Here is a 15,932-nt window from a genome sequence, read left to right as displayed (position 1 = left end):
TCCGCCTGTCTGCCTTACAGGGCGCCCTGGAAAGGCTTCTTCCTGGTCCATCCGCGCCGCGCAGGCGCAAGCCCACGCAGCGCCTAGACGACCCTCCAGAGCGTCCCGTCTCCTAGTAACCAGCCCCCACCCACTTTTCCAAGACTTTCCCCCTACTTCTTGCGGGTGGCCAGCCTAACTGGGTAGAGTGCGCATGCGTAGAGCTTTTTTTTTTTTTTTTTTTGCCCTCTGGCTGTCTTCCCTTAGCTCTGGGATACCTGCTGCTTTACTGCCGCTTTTGTGTGCCATTTTTCCCAGGGATCGGTCACCATTCTGGACGGATCAGTGAATTCGTTACTCCGCAGAGTTGCTTTTGGGCGCTGGGAGGGTGGTGCGCTCTCCAGCCACGGTCAGGGGCCGCTGTGCGGGGAGCCTCCTTTGGTGGGGTTCTGCTGCTGCAGCCCCGCGAGAGAGAGCCGGCCTCTTGGGGTGAGCGCCCGCACCCTGCAGAGTCTGGGGAGCCCCAACCGCCCTGCACCATCCAGTCTGGGTTGAATCTGAGAATGACAGGGAGAGGACAGTGACAGTGCAGATTCCTGACCTGTATACCTTCTCCACAAGCCAGGCCTTCTCCAGTTCAGTCCAGTTCAGTTCAGTTCAACCGCTCAGTCGTGTCCGACTCTTTGCGACCCCATGAATCGCAGCACGCCAGGCCTCCCTGAGGCCTTCTCCAAGTCCCCCCCAAAAACTAATCACGGTTAACAAGCAAAAACCGAAAGGGTAGAGTATCTCACTTGATATTTAATATTGTATCGATTCTTTTCCTGTTTAATACAGTTTAAACTTGTCTTCTGTCTATTAGGAGCCTTCAGTCTCGGAACACTCATTTAACTTACCCAGGTATAATATTATTTTTGGCCATCCAACTATCTTAATGTTGACCATATTAGCTAAAAGTGAAGAAAGTAGTTTTTGAGTGAAAAAGAATGAAAATTGCATTATTCTGCCAACTGGAAAAGAACTGTTTAGTCTTTGTAGCATTTCTTAATGTTTAACATATTCCTCGTTTCTTAAATAACCCAAGGGCTTCTGAACTCTAATAGTGACTTTATCTCCCTGTCTTTTCCACAGATAAAATAGATAAACTAGGTTTTCGTAGCTGATCTCTGATGATCTTGACATAGCATTCGCCTGTCTTAATCTCACATTTGAAGAGACAAACTATTCCTGTTTTTGCCAGATGAGTACTCATTTTTCCCCACAAGGTATTATTGACAGACATAAATAAATTTTGTTAGAACAAATTTCATAAAAGTGCATTTTTAATATGTGCCATATGTTTTTCCCCATCTCTGATTTTTTATCATTATTTGTGCCAGTACATTTTCTCATTTTGTTGCATTAAGATTTAATAACTTTGTAAGTATAGCTAGATACTAAAAAATTAAATCATGTCCCAAGTCCCAAGAGATACATTTTCTGTGAAATATAATTGTACCTAACTGATAAAATAAGTTACAAGAAGCATGAGCTCTGGAAGACCATCCTAAAATGTTATTTTAGGGAAAACAAAGTATTCTCGTTTCCTCTTAAGATACTAAGATTATTTTGAATAAAATGTTCTCATGATCTATCTAGCATTAATCGAAAAAAAATAGAGAAAAATGTACAAACTTCAAAACTTTCTGATCATGTTGAAGGCTTGCGGCGTGAAGGTGATTCTTAACATAGGAGATGGGAAAGTACCTCCTCTAGGGAAAAAAATTAGAAGAGTTCAAGTATTTACGTATGCCACCTTTGTTGTTGCCCTTTTAGTCGCTAAGTCGTGTCCAACTCTGCGTCCCACGGACGGTAGCCGGCCAGGCTTCTCTGTCCGTGGGGTTTCCCGTGCAGGAAACTAGAGTGGGTTGCCATTTCCTCCTCCAGGGGATCTTCCCCTCCCAGGGATCAAACCCATGTCTTCTGTATTAGCAGGCAGATTCTTTACTGCTGAGCCATCAGGGAAATCCCAGTGGGATTGTTTCTACTAACCTATTTTCTCTTCCTAGCTATGAGTCACATTCATCTGCTTCTTTTCATGCCTGGTAAGTTCATGGGGTCACAAGGAGTCAGACACGACTTAGTGACCGAACAACAACAACATGTTTTTATTGGGCTTTCCAGGTGGCTCAGAGTGAAGAATCTGCCTGCCTGTGCAAGAGATGCAGGAGACAAGGGTTACATCCCTGGGTCAGAAAGATCCCCTAGAAGAGGGCATGGCAACCCACTCCAGTATTTGCGCCTGGAGAATCCCATGGACAGAGGAGACTGGCAGGCTACAGTCCATAGTCCGAGAATCAGACGCAAGTTAGCAACTGAGCACACAAATCTTTACTGACTGCCAGATGTTGCAGATTTGACCTTGTTGATGCTGGAGGTTTTGGGTTTCCTTTAAATATGTGTAGGTTTTATCCTGAAATGCAGTGAGTTTACTTGAAAACAATTTGATCCTTTAGAACTGCCCTGTTGAAAATGGTAACCACTAGCTTCATGTGGCCTTTTGAATTTGTTATTAAAATGAAATAAAATTTAAAACTTAGTCCCTCATTTGTGCTCTGTACATTTCAAATTCCAACATCTAGCTTTCATTGGTGGTTCAGTAGTAGAATTCTCACCTGCCAACATCCACACATGACTAGTGGCCACTATACTAGACAATACATAAAGGATATTTCTATCATTGTAGAAAGTCCTATTGGATAGACCTGCTTTAGAAGCTTGCTTTTAAGCTTTATTAGGTCCAAAGTCGTATTTATTTAGGGCCAATTTGACTCCATTATTGAGGCAATACCTCAGTGGACCGCCCCCCTCCTCTTACAACCTTTTCAAGCTCTTCCCTCAACGTTGCATGGTCATCTCTCTCCAGCTGGGCATTCATAATAAAAAGTACTGTATCTTTCTTGGATGCTTTTTTCCTTTACTTTTTTGTGTTATGGTAGAATACACATAACATAAAATGTAGCATCGTGGCCATTCTTAGGTGTATAGTTCAGTGTATTAACTACATTCATAATGCTGTGCTGTCATCACCACCATTCATCTCCAGAACTCTTTTCATCTTGTAAAATTGAAACTCTATACCCGTTAAACAACTCCCCATGGCAACCACTATTCTATTTTCTGTTTCTTTGATTTGATATCTAGATACTTCACATAAGTGAAGTCAAACAGCATTTGTCTTTTTGTGACTGAATTATTTAACCTAGAATAATGTGCTCAAGATTCATCATGTTTTAGTATATTACAGAATTTCTTCCTTTTTTACAACAAACATTGCCTGAAGTTAGTTGAAATTCCCATTCTATTCACTTATTACAGTTTTTCCCTCAAGCAATCAAAGAAGAAACGTGTCCACTGCTTTAAGAGGTGCCAGCAATCTTATTTTTGTTCAGCTGTCCCAATGGGGTTTTCTCCAAGTAAATCTGCTACTCAGGTTTCTGCTTTGCGTATGGATTCAAAAGTGGGTGATCACTTAATGCAAAGGACTGAGAAAAGCAAATTGGAGCAAGTGACTCAGTTATTTCAAAACACCAAGAAAATAAGATTAGAAGACCCAAATCAAGAAGCCTTTACAAGCAGCAAAGACACTGGCACAGGATATCTTTCAGAGAAAGCCTTGGGTCCAGTGATGTGTGTTAAAGAAAGTGATGCGAAATGACAGACCTTGAATGAAGTTATTTTGTATGTTACTAAGAAAACAAAAGTGGCTTTTGACTAAGAGAGCCTGATGAATGAGAGCCTTATCTTAATCAGTTCAGTTCAGTTCAGTCGCTCAGTTGTGTCTGACTCTTTGCGACCTCATGAATCACAGCACACCAGGCCTCCCTGTCCATCACTAACTCCCAGAGCTTACTCAAACTCATGCCCATTGAGTCAGTGATGCCATCCAGCCATCTCATCCTCTGTCCTCCCGTTCTCCTCCTGCCCCCAACCCCTCCCAGCATCAGCGTCCTTTCCAATGAGTCAACTCTTCGCATGAGGTGGCCCAAGTACTGGAGTTTCAGCTTCAGCATCAGTCCTTCCAATGAACACCCAGGACTGATCTCCTTTAGGATGGACTGGTTGGATCTCCTTGCAGTCCAAGGGACTCTCAAGAGTCTTCTCCAACAACACAGTTCAAAAGCACCAATTTTTCGGTGCTCAGCTTTCTTCACAGTCCAACTCTCACATCCATACATGACCACTGGAAAAACCATAGCCTTGACCAGACGGACCTTTGTTGGCAAAGTAATGTCTCTGCTTTTTAATATGCTGTCTAGGTTGGTCACAACCTTCCTTCCAAGGAGTAAGCGTCTTTTAATTTCATGGCTGCAGTCACCATCTGCAGTGATTTTGGAGCCCAAAAAAAGAAAGTCTCACACTGTTTCCACTGTCTCCCCATCTATTTCCCATGAGGTGATGGGACCAGATGCCATGATCTTAGTTTTCTGAATGTTGAGCTTTAAGCCAACTTTTTCACTCTCCTCTTTCACTTTCATCAAAGAGCTCTTTAGTTCTTCTTCGTTTTCTGCCCTAAGGGTGGTGTCATCTGCGTATCTGAGGTTGATATTTCTCCTGGCAATCTTGATTCCAGCTTGTGCTTCTTCCAGTCCAGCGTTTCTCATGATGTACTCTGCATAGAAGTTAAATAAGCAGGGTGACAATATACAGCCTTGACATACTCCTTTTCCTGTTTGGAACCAGTCTGTTGTTCCATGTCCAGTTCTAACTGTTGCTTCCTGACCTGCATACAGGTTTCTCAAGAGGCAGGTCAGGTGGTCTATTATTCCTATCCCTTTCAGAATTTTCCACAGTTTATTGTGACCCACACAGTCGAAGGCTTTGGCATAGTCAATAAAGCAGAAATAGATGTTTTTCTGGAACTCTCTTGCTTTTTCAATGATCCAGCGGATATTGGCAATTTGATCTCTGGTTCCTCTGCCCTTTTCTAAAACCAGCTTGAACATCTGGAAGTCCACGGTTCATGTATTGCTGAAGCCTGGCTTGGAGAATTTTGAGCATTACTTTACTAGCATGTGAGATGAGTGCAATTGTGTGGTAGTTTGAGCATTCTTTGGCATTGCCTTTCTTGGGGATTGGAATGAAAACTGACCTTTTCTAGTCCTATGGCTACTGCTGAGTTTTCCAAATTTGCTGGCATATTGAGTGCAGCACTTTCACAGCATCATCTTTAAGGATTTGAAATAGCACAACTGGAATGCCATCACCTCCACTAGCTTTGTTCCTAGTGATGCTTTCTAAGGCCCACTTGACCTAACATTCCAGGATGTCTGGCTCTAGGTGAGTGATCATACCATTGTGATTATCTGGGTCGTGAAGATCTTTTATGTACAGTTCTTCCATGTATTCTTGCCACCTATTCTTAATATCTTCTGCTTCTGTTAGGTCCATACCATTTCTGTCCTTTATCGAACCCATCTTTGCCTGAAATGTTCCCTTGATATCTCTAATTTTCTTGAAGAGATCTCTAGTCTTTCCCATTCTGTTGTTTTCCTCTATTTCTTTGCATTGATCACTGAGGAAGGCTTTCTTTTCTCTCCTGGCTATTCTTTGGAACTCTGCATTCAAATGGGAATATCTTTCCTTTTCTCCTTTGCTTTTCCCTTCTCTTCTTTTCACAGCTATTTGTAAGGCCTCCTCAGACAACCATTTTGCCTTTTTGCATTTCTTTTTCTTGGGGATGGTCTTGATCCCTGTCTCCTGTACAATGTCAGAAATCTCTGTCCATAGTTCATCAGGCTCTCTATCAGATCTAGTCCCTTAAATCTATTTCTCACTTCCAGTGTATAGTCATAAGGGATTTGATTTAGGTCATACCTGAATGGTCTAGTGGTTTTCCCTACTTTCTTCAGTTTAAGTCTGAATTTGGCAATAAGGAGTTCATGATCTGAGCCACACTCAGCTCCTGGTCTTGTTTTTGCTGACTGTATAGAGCTTCTCCATCTTTGGCTGCAAAGAATATAATCAATCTGATTTCAGTGTTGACCATCTGGTGATGTCCATGTGTAGACTCTTCTCTTGTGTTGTTGGAAGAGGGTGTTTGCTATGACCAGTGCATTCTCTTGGCAAAACTCTATTAGCCTTTGCCCTGCTTCATTCTGTACTCCAAGGCCAAATTTGCCTGTTGCTACAGGTGTTTCTTGACTTCCTACTTTTGCATTCCAGTCCCCTACAATGAAAAGGACATCTTTTTTGGGTGTTAGTTCTAAAAGGTCTTGTAAGTCTTCATAGAACCATTCAACTTCAGCTTCTTTAGCGTTACTGATTGGGGCATAGGCTTGAATTACTGTGATATTGAATGGTTTGCCTTGGAAAGGAACAGAGATCATTCTGTCATTTTTGAGATTGCATCCAAGTACTGCATTTTGGACTCTTTTGTTGACCATGACAGCTATTCCATTTCTTCTAAGGGATTCCTGCCCACAGTAGTGGATATAATGGTCATCTGAGTTAAATTCACCCATTCCAGTCCATTTTAGTTTGCTGATTCCTAGAATGTCAACATTCACTCTTGCCATCTCCTGTTTGACCACTTCCAATTTGCCTTGATTCATGGACCTAACATTCCAGGTTCCTATGCAATATTGCTCTTTACAGCATCAGACCTTGTTTCTATCACCAGTCACATCCATAACTGGGTATTGTTTTTGCTTTGGCTCCATCCCTTCATTCTTTCTGGAGTTATTTCTCCACTGAACTGCAGTAGCATATTGGGTACCTACCGACCTGGGGAGTTCCTCTTTCAGTATCCTATCATTTGCCTTCTCATACTGTTCATGGGGTTCTCAAGCCAAGAATACTGAAGTGGTTTGCCATTCCCTTCTCCAGTGGGCCACATTTTGTCAGACCTCTCCACCATGACCCGTCCGTCTTGGTGGCCCCACACGGCATGGTTTAGTTTCAGTGAGTTAGACACAACTGTGGTCCTGTGACCAGATTGGCTAGTTTTCTGTGATTATGGTTTTAGTGTGTTTGCCCTCTGATGCCCTCTCGCAACACGTACCATCTTACTTGGGTTTCTCTTAACTCGGATATGGGGTATCTCTTCACGGCTGCTCCAGCAAAGCACAGCCGCTGCTCCTTCCCTATAGAAAAACTTCGGGTATCTGGTTCTGCCCTTTGTTGCAAAACTTCTATATAATCCAGCTCCTCCTTTGCTTGCTTAGAGCAGTTCTCTCAGGGTCACTTGAGATGCTGCCTCCCGGGCTGAAGTCTTTATTGCTGGCTCTTTACAAAAGATACAACTCAGGAACAGCCACCTGGGAGAGGTGCCCAGGGCAAGATTTGAGATGGGAGGACTCTTTGCAGGCTGCCATTGTCCCCAGACATCATTAGGAAAACCTAACAAAATGAAGGAAGATAATCGCTTATTTTTTACTGTTTATGAATCAATGTTGATTGCATCTTTTGATGATACATATTCAAAAAAAGTTGCTTTACAGAGAAGAAACTTTACAAAATTCACATTCAAGATTTCTTTCATATTACACTCTATTCTTAGAGTTTTTGTCTAAGGGTATTTAAATGTCACCAAAACATTTTAATTCTAATGTATTTCTTTAACAAGTGATCAAAACCCAAAAAACAGTCCCCACTTTGACATCAGTATTTCCCATGATTTCTGGTGTATTGCTTTTGTATGTTGGATTTCCAGCTGGAGATTTTGCTTTAGAGTACTTTATCTTCCTGCATTTTTGTATTTCTGTTCTGTTAAAAATCACTAGTAGCTAAAGAAGCATTTCACATTTCACATGATCCTTTTAAAACTTTTTTTTAACCCACACAGAATTCATTTCGGAGTTCACAAAACAGTTTTTCTAAATGTAATGATTTATCTTGTAAATGTTACCATTTTATGCCTCCAATATTTAATATAAGAAAACAAACTAGTTGCTTAAAAGACTATATATATATATGTATGTATCAGTTTGACATCCTTACTGAAACATCTAGTAGTTTGAAACAGCAGTATTGTCCCAAATAATGTTAGCTGAAATTAAAAACCACTTGTGTCTGGACAGATAGTGACCTGTAAATATTTCTACTATGTATGTTTTGAACATTTTCCTGTACTTTACTATTTAATGGTGATCTCTAATGTCCAGTTGAGTAATATCCTTAATATTGACAAAGGAAAAAGGCATACTCAAGAGGAAAGGTAGTCTTTTAGGGGAAAAAGTATTCTGTTAATCAGAGAAAAACTAAACATGTTTTTGTAGAGTTTAAAAACATTGAAAAGGATGTAAGCCAATAAGATGACACTCTTTATCATTTATAGAACATAATTCTTTGGGAGACAAAAAAATACACAGGTCATTCATTTGTTCACCTAATCTGGCACTGTGCTTGGTGCTTGGGGTAGAATTGTGAATAAAACAGCAACTGCCTTCTTTGGTGGGATTCCCTGGTGACTGACGGACTGACACCTGACAGTGTGTCACCTGACAATGATTGCAGGTTTGATCCCTGGGTCAGGAAGATCCCCTGGAGGAGGAAATGGCAACCTACTCCAGTATTCTTGCTTGGAGAATTCCATGGACAGAGGAGCCTGACAGGTTACAGTCCATGGGGTTGGAAAGAGTTGGACATGAATGAATGACTGAAACAATAACAACACCTTTTAAATTCTTACTGTCTACCAGTAGAACATCAGACTAATTATATAAGATACAAATTGTGATGTGTCATGAAGAAAAAGTTAAATGGTCAAACCGACAGGAGAGGAGACATAACATACACTTGATTTTTTTTTTAAACTTAATTTTTAACTGTGGGAATTAGGAAAGCTTCTCTGAAGAGGTGACATTTATAGTTTTTGCAAGGACACAATTGTCCAAGTGAGATGATGGCCGAGGGGACAGAGTTTAGATGAAGTTTGGCAGGACATCATGATGGTCTCAAAGAGGGGGAAAGAAAGGGTTTCTAGTTAAAAAAAAAAAAAAAATACGGCTAGATGCATGAAGTTCTCTAGGAGAAAGAGTGAGCTGGGGAGCACAGGTTTTGGACATACCAGTTTCCAAGGCAGGCAGTTCTATGTGTATGGAATGAAAAATACCAATTTGAAAGTTGTATACAGAGTGGTGTCTAAAAGTTATAGGAATAAATGAGGTTGCTTGGGGTGAATGTAGAGTGTGAGATAAAGCAACTACAACATTCAGAAGCTGGCCAGTGCTGGGGGAGCTCGCAAAGGGGATGGAAGAGTAGACAGGCTGGGGGAAAACCAAGACAGGATAACGTCAAGACTGCCCACCAGTCTTTAAGGTGGAGGCAGTCAATTAAAAGGGTAAATGCGGACTGAAAGTTCACTGGATCCAGCAACATGAATTGGGAAGATCATGGGTTGAAAAGATTCCTTGGAGAAGGAAACGGCAACCTACTCCACTATTCTTGCCTGGGAAATCCCAGGGACAGAGGAGCCTGGTGGGATAGTCTATGAGGTCCCAAAGAGTTGGACATGACTTAGCAATTAAACAACAACAATATAAGCAAAGGGCAACACAATTGTGTCGCTATGTTTAATGATAACTAGGAAAACAGCAGCAGCAGCAGGAAAACTTCTATCCGGACTAACTTTGCACAGAATCCATTCCCACCTGCATAATCCAAGAAAGACTAATTACTCAGAGTGACTTCAATCAAAAGGGTAGCATAAATGAGGAGCCATTGTGTCTTTATTGTAACTTTATATGGAGCCCTGGTCCGGGTATCCGCACCACCTAACTGGGAACTCTGGATGCTTCTCACTCCAAAATTCAAGTCTCAATGGTTTCTATTCGAAGGAGAGACTGATATCTGTCCAAGACTGAAAAAGGACGACAAATTCTTTGGGCTCCTCTCATCAAGAGGAGGGATCCATTACTCCACCTCTTAACTCTGGGATGTCTCTGCTGGTGCTTTGGTCAACAGAATGTGGCCGACATGCTACATCGAAGGCTAAGCCTGAATGGAAGTGCACCAGCAGCCAGCAAGCACCAGCTGCCGGGGGTGTGAATAAGCTGTGTGAATAAGGGTGTGGAGCCCTCGGCTCAGCCAACCTATGCTGAATGCTCATTGAAGCCACCCAAGCAAGCCTTGCCCATACAAATGTTAGAAATAATAAATCGTGGCGTTAAGCCAGTGGCGTTTGAGGCAGCTTGTTAACGCAGCTATAGTTACTACCTAGAACTTTGCCTGATGGGGGAATTTCCCATCTGGCTAAGCCCCACAAGGATGCTCTTGCGGGATACCCTGAGTGGGGACGTTCCTGGCCCTTGATGTGTTCATTTTCCGGCTCTCTCCTTCCTACCTGTTACCATCTCTGTATTGGGAATACCAGCGTTTATTCTTTTAAATGCCATTTGTCTTTTAAAGCGGATTTTAGTTTCATCCCCTTCCAACTGGCGTTGCTTGCCTGCTCTTGGCACTATGAGACGCGCAAAGCTCAGCACAATGCTTGGATAAATGTTCAGTGAAGAGCATGCGACCCGACTACTCTGGGTACCTGGTGGGCCCCCTCCAGCCTGACTCGGCCGCGCGCCGACCTGCGCCCTGCTGACACCCCCTCCACCCCCCGGGCCGGCTCTGGGCTGTCTCGCGGGGAACCTCCATCTGGCCTGGGGCTCTAGGACTTTCGATACTACTATTATTACTGCTATTATTAGAAAGGGAGTGGCGTCCCCGTTTCCAACGGGGCTTGGCGCCACGGAGGCGGCACCGCAGGACCCCCACCGGAAACCCTCAGCCACGCCCCCTCCCGGCGCTTCCGGTGCTCCGCCCCACGCTGGCCTGGGCGGCTGGCAGAGCGGCCGCATGCGCAGCCGGCCGGGCTCCGGGTCGCACGCGTACCTCGCACACGGGCCTGCGCGCGGCGTGGGCGCGACCGGAAGCTGCAGGTGTGTGAAGCCGGAGGCGCGGCGGGTGCAGGCTGGCAGCGTGGGCCCCGGGCACTGGCAGCGGTCGGGCACCTCCGATCCCGGGACGCTGCAGGCGCCCCGGTGTCCGCTTAGAGTTTGAGAGGACCTGGCTCCACGGTTAGGACCGGTTTATCCTCAACACAGGAGGGTCCCAAGTTAGGCATGATGGGTGCCAGCCCTTGGCGCGCCCTTCGAGAGCCAAAAAGCCGAAATCAGACATGCACACGGCCGTCCTGAGACGGGATAAGTTAAGTGCTAAGAGATGGGATCGTGTCAGCACAGCCATAGATGTAAGTGGAGCTGGAAGACCGGTAGTGGAACTCCTTGGGGAGAGAGTCCCCAAGGCCCTCCTTACTGTTGGAGGACTGTCTGTTTGCCTGGAATATGCTACTCCCATCAACGTGGTAAAAAGCATCAGATGTCGAGACTCAGGTCAGGTATCCCTTCCTCTGTTAAATCTCTCCTAACCTTTCTAGACAGAGTGTAAATTGGTTCCGCTTTCTGTAGTATCAAGGTATAGCAAGAGTGATGAAAATATGAAGACTCTACCATAGAAATTATTCCTCCAGGACGTAACTACAAAATAATTTGGCCTAGTTATGGATTTTAGTACCCTAGTCCATCCCAGGCCTTTAACTTAAAAGAAAATTATGACCACGGCTTTAACCTAGAAAATTATGACCATTCTAAGAAATGGAATTAAATGGTTTCTTTACAGTCATAGCTAGTCAGAATACTTAATTATTATAGCTAGTATTTTCACTCTTTTCATCAGCACTGCTAACAAATGTGTGAAGTGTTGAAACATAATAAAATTGTTCCTAACCTTTCTGTATAACCTTGCTACTGTGACGTCTCCCCTGACCTCAGGAGGATCCATCCTAATTTAATATTGATCAAAATAAAACAGGCTGCCAGTAAATCATGTATCTCACATTCAAATAGAAATTACATTTCAAGTACTATAAGGACAAGTCTTTCTACACTGATGTTCATTGTTGGTAACAGAAGAACTAGAAACAACCTAAACTTACAAACTAAGAGATTGGTTGAGTAAAAGGTGGTGTTACCTGACAATGAAATATTACACATTAAGACTGATGTAAAAATTGGTTTAACATTGAATTAAATAATAGTTTGGTTACACTTCTGGTGGGCAAGTGTGTGTGGATTTATACATGCACAGAATGGGTATACACCAACATGTTAGTTGTAATTACCTCCCAGTGATGGTATTATGGATTCCTTTTTTTTTTTCTTGCCTGTCTATATTTTCTCATTTTTCTCAATGTGTATTACCTGTGAATTCAAAATAATTTTTTGGCTTTGAGGTATATTACATAATTATTTTCAGCTTTATTATTTGAATAATCTCTGCTCTTATTCCACTTCAGCTAAAACAATTTGATGTTTATATGACTTATTTCCTTTGAGTACTCTGTTGGAGAAGTTTTATTAAAGACTAATGGTAAAGCTAAAAGGCAAGAAAAGCAGTCTGACTGGATACTTAGATAAGTTTGGATCAAATAACCAAGAAGTGATAGCAACAAAATAGAATTTAATTTTCTTTTTCTCGATCATTAATTTGTCTTCCATTTTTGACAGCATGCTAATCCCATTCTCCATGAAGAATTGCTTCCAGTTACTTTGTAATCTCAAGGTCCCAGCAGCTGGCTTTAAAAACACAGTTAAAAGTGGACTCATTTTACAGTCGATTTCCAATGACGTTTACCACAATCTGGCTGTGGAAGACTGGATCCATGACCATATGAATTTAGAAGGCAAGCCCGTCCTTTTCTTGTGGAGGAATTCTCCCTCTGTGGTAATTGGTCGGCATCAGAACCCTTGGCAGGAATGTAACCTGAATCTGATGAGAGAAGAAGGTGTGAAACTGGCTCGGAGGAGAAGTGGAGGAGGCACAGTCTACCATGATATGGGTAACATCAACTTGACTTTTTTTACAACCAAGAAAAAGTATGATAGGATGGAGAATCTAAAATTAGTTGTGAGAGCCCTGAAGGCTGTCCAGCCACACCTGGACGTGCAGGCTACTGAAAGATTTGACCTTTTACTTGACGGACAGTTTAAAATCTCAGGAACAGCTTCCAAGATTGGCCGCAATGCAGCTTATCACCACTGCACTTTGCTATGCAGTACTGACGGGACCTTCTTATCATCTCTGCTGAAGAGCCCTTACCAAGGGATCAGGAGCAATGCCACGGCCAGCACACCTGCCTTAGTAAGAAACCTTATGGAAAAAGATCCCACTCTGACCTGTGAAGTAGTGATAAATGCTGTTGCCACAGAGTATGCTGCTTCTCATCAAATCGATAATCACATTCACCTAATAAACCCAACAGACGAGACAGTGTTTCCTGGAATAAACAGCAAAGCCAGAGAACTGCAGACCTGGGAATGGATATATGGCAAAACTCCGAAGTTCAGCATAGACACTTCCTTCACTGTGTTACATGAACAGGCACACTTGGAAATTAAAGTATTCATAGATGTCAAGAATGGGAGAATTGAAGTCTGTAATATTGAAGCACCCGATCATTGGTTGCCACTGGAAATATGTGACCAGTTAAATTCAAGTTTTATTGGTAGTAAGTTTTGCCCAATTGAAACGACAGTGCTAACAAGTATATTACATAGAACATATCCAGGGGATGATGAACTACACAGTAAATGGAATATTCTGTGTGAAAAAATTAAGGGAATAATGTGATTCCAAGTAAATTTCTTAATGTTGACAGTTTTGATGAGAAAATTAAAATGTTTACAGTGCATTATCTTTTTAAGTTTTATTCTTGGCTGTGCATGGGCTTTCTCTAGTTCAGTGCATGAGCTTCTCATTGTTGCAGAGCTCAGGCTCTAGCCCCGAAGGCATCAGTAGTTGTGACTTGAAGGCTGTAGAGCAGAGGCTCAGTAGTTATAGCACACAGGCCTAGTTACCCTGGGGCATGTGAAATCTTCCTGGACAAGATCAAACCTGTGTCCCCTGCTTTGACAGGTGGATTCTTAACCACTGGACCACCAGGGAAATCCCTGTCTGTCTTCATTGGTTTTAATACTGGGCTGGCTAAAGCATTGATTCAGGATTTTCCATAAGATGTTAATGGAAAAACCAAAACAAACTTTTTGGCCAACCCTATACTTGACTGCACTTGTATTTCAGCTCTTTCTTTTGTTACACTCTGACCTCACAGTTCTTTTTCTTACCACTAGGGAATAATAACCCTGGCTTCTTGATACCATAAACTATAAATTTCTCCCTTTTTATTACATTTTCTTATCCTTTCATTCTCTCCCACTAAATCAAGCTTACCACACGTTTCTAAGCCAGTAACTTCTCTCCAGTCTCTTGCTTCATCTCCATTTCCTACCAGCATTCTCACATTTCTCTTGACCTATCATAGCCACTTTTTTTTTTTTCAACAATTGATTTTCCACTCCTATAACTAGATGGTGGGCAATGCCAGAAGAAAATTCACATAATCATGCAGATTAGGGTCTTCTCAGGCAGTGCTAGTGGTAAGGAATCTGCCTGCAATGCAGGAGATGAAAGAGACATGAGTTTGACCCCTGGGTGGAGAAGATCCCCTCGAGTAGGAAATGGCAACCTGCTCCAGTATTCTTGCGTAGAAAATTCCATGGACAGAGGAGCCTGGCAGGCTACAGTTCATGGGGTTGCAAAAAGTTGGACACAACTGAGCTCACGCACGCACATGCTCACATACGCGCATGCTTACACACAGATTCACCCAATTTCATATTTATAGTTTTTCACTTGTTTTTGTTCTTTAGGTGTCAAATTCAACTCACCCCTGTTGACTGCCTCTCATTCACCAGAGGCCTTACTCCTAAATGCTCCCACTCCTCCTAAGCTGAGAATTCTACTTTTAACTAATCTGGTCACAAACCTTCATTTATAATTTGAGGGTAGAGGCTTTCAGAAATGAGCTCCTTCAGCTGCTTGTGTTTTCTAGTTCAACTTTTCTCATTTCATTCAATCTCAGAGAAACACATACCTCCTCTTCCTTAAAGTTGAGCCCCTAGTTGTACTGTGGATTTTTCTTCTCCAGGTTTTTTTTAATATTTAAAGTGTATAGGGTGTCAGTTTCATCACTGGGATCTTTTGTTGCAGTGCACCGATTCTGGCCCTGGGGCTTAGTTGCTCCATGCATGTGACATCTTACTTCCCCGACCAGGAATTAAACCCCTGCCCCCTGTATTTCAAGGCAGATTCTCAACCACTGGACCACCAGGGAAGTCTCCTGTTTGTGCTTTGTACTATCAATTATTTAGCTCCTTTATCTCACATAAGTCTATCTCAACTTTTACTGAATCATTAGCCTTAGTGAATGGACATGCGAATGTCTCCCCTTTCTGAGACTCCTGCTCAAGGGTTTACTGTTTCTTTCCATTGCATGGTTGCCAAACTGCTTCAAAGAATACCACCCCCGCCAACCATTTCCTGTCTCTATAGTTCACTCGAATACTCCTCATTTCTACACTAGTTCCTGTTTATCGAGTGCCTACTCTGTGCCAGATACTTTGCTAGTAGTTGTTGGATGTTCCTGATAAAAGAGACATGGTCACCAACCTTAGGAAATGACAATTTAGTGCAGTGGTTTTCAAACTCTAAAAACTAGAGTAAAAAATATATCTTACATGGTGCACCAGCATACACGTATGTTGTCTGTTTCACGATACGAAGCTTACCCTTTACTACACACTTAGCTGATGTTTTATATTCAATTTTATTTCATCTTAAAAATTAACTTTATGACCAATTAATAGGTCAAGACTTAAGTTGTTTAAAATAGGGAAAGTAGACAAACCAGTAAATGCTTACAAAATGAGAAAGTATGAAAGAAAAGTCCAGGCAGGTAGACAACAAGGGATCCCCACTTGGAGCCATCGGGGACCTGACAGATGTTGAGCCCTGAGGAATGAAAAGGTAGCCACGCAAAGTGGAGCAGGGAGGAGAGTAGTCAGGCTTCATCAGCAATCTGTTGC

The 15,932-nt window shown here is 42.5% G+C and overlaps 1 protein-coding gene across 4 annotated transcripts; it reads left to right on the top strand.

Moving 5' to 3' along the window:
- The first annotated feature begins 10,791 nt into the window (after positions 1–10,791).
- Positions 10,792–13,699, top strand: LIPT1 (lipoyltransferase 1). 4 transcript variants are annotated; one of them, XM_061155939.1, is made up of 2 exons: positions 10,792–10,889; positions 12,516–13,699. In XM_061155939.1, the coding sequence occupies exons 1-2, from the start codon at positions 10,807–10,809 to the stop codon at positions 13,636–13,638; spliced, it is 1,206 nt and encodes a 401-aa protein (XP_061011922.1). In that variant the 5' UTR covers positions 10,792–10,806; the 3' UTR covers positions 13,639–13,699. The 4 variants fall into 4 exon arrangements, with proteins under 4 accessions (XP_061011922.1, XP_061011923.1, XP_061011921.1 ...); XM_061155940.1 differs by lacking the exon at positions 10,792–10,889 and adding an exon at positions 10,898–11,200; XM_061155938.1 differs by lacking the exon at positions 10,792–10,889 and adding an exon at positions 10,898–11,342.
- The last annotated feature ends 2,233 nt before the right edge of the window (positions 13,700–15,932 follow it).

Source organism: Dama dama, chromosome 11 (assembly GCF_033118175.1).
Source record: "Dama dama isolate Ldn47 chromosome 11, ASM3311817v1, whole genome shotgun sequence".
NCBI classification, from domain to species: domain Eukaryota; kingdom Metazoa; phylum Chordata; class Mammalia; order Artiodactyla; family Cervidae; genus Dama; species Dama dama.
Note: the sequence above shows the minus strand (reverse complement) of the source record. Positions and strands in the feature narration are given on the sequence as shown.

Bases quoted from the DNA above. Each gene is read 5' to 3' on its own strand.
- LIPT1 (XM_061155938.1), top strand. From the start codon at position 11,173: ATGGGATCGTGTCAGCACAGCCATAGATGTAAGTGGAGCTGGAAGACC. The intron at 11,343-12,515 runs GTCAGGTATCCC...CATTTTTGACAG, and splicing joins CATCAGATGTCGAGACTCAG to CATGCTAATCCCATTCTCCA.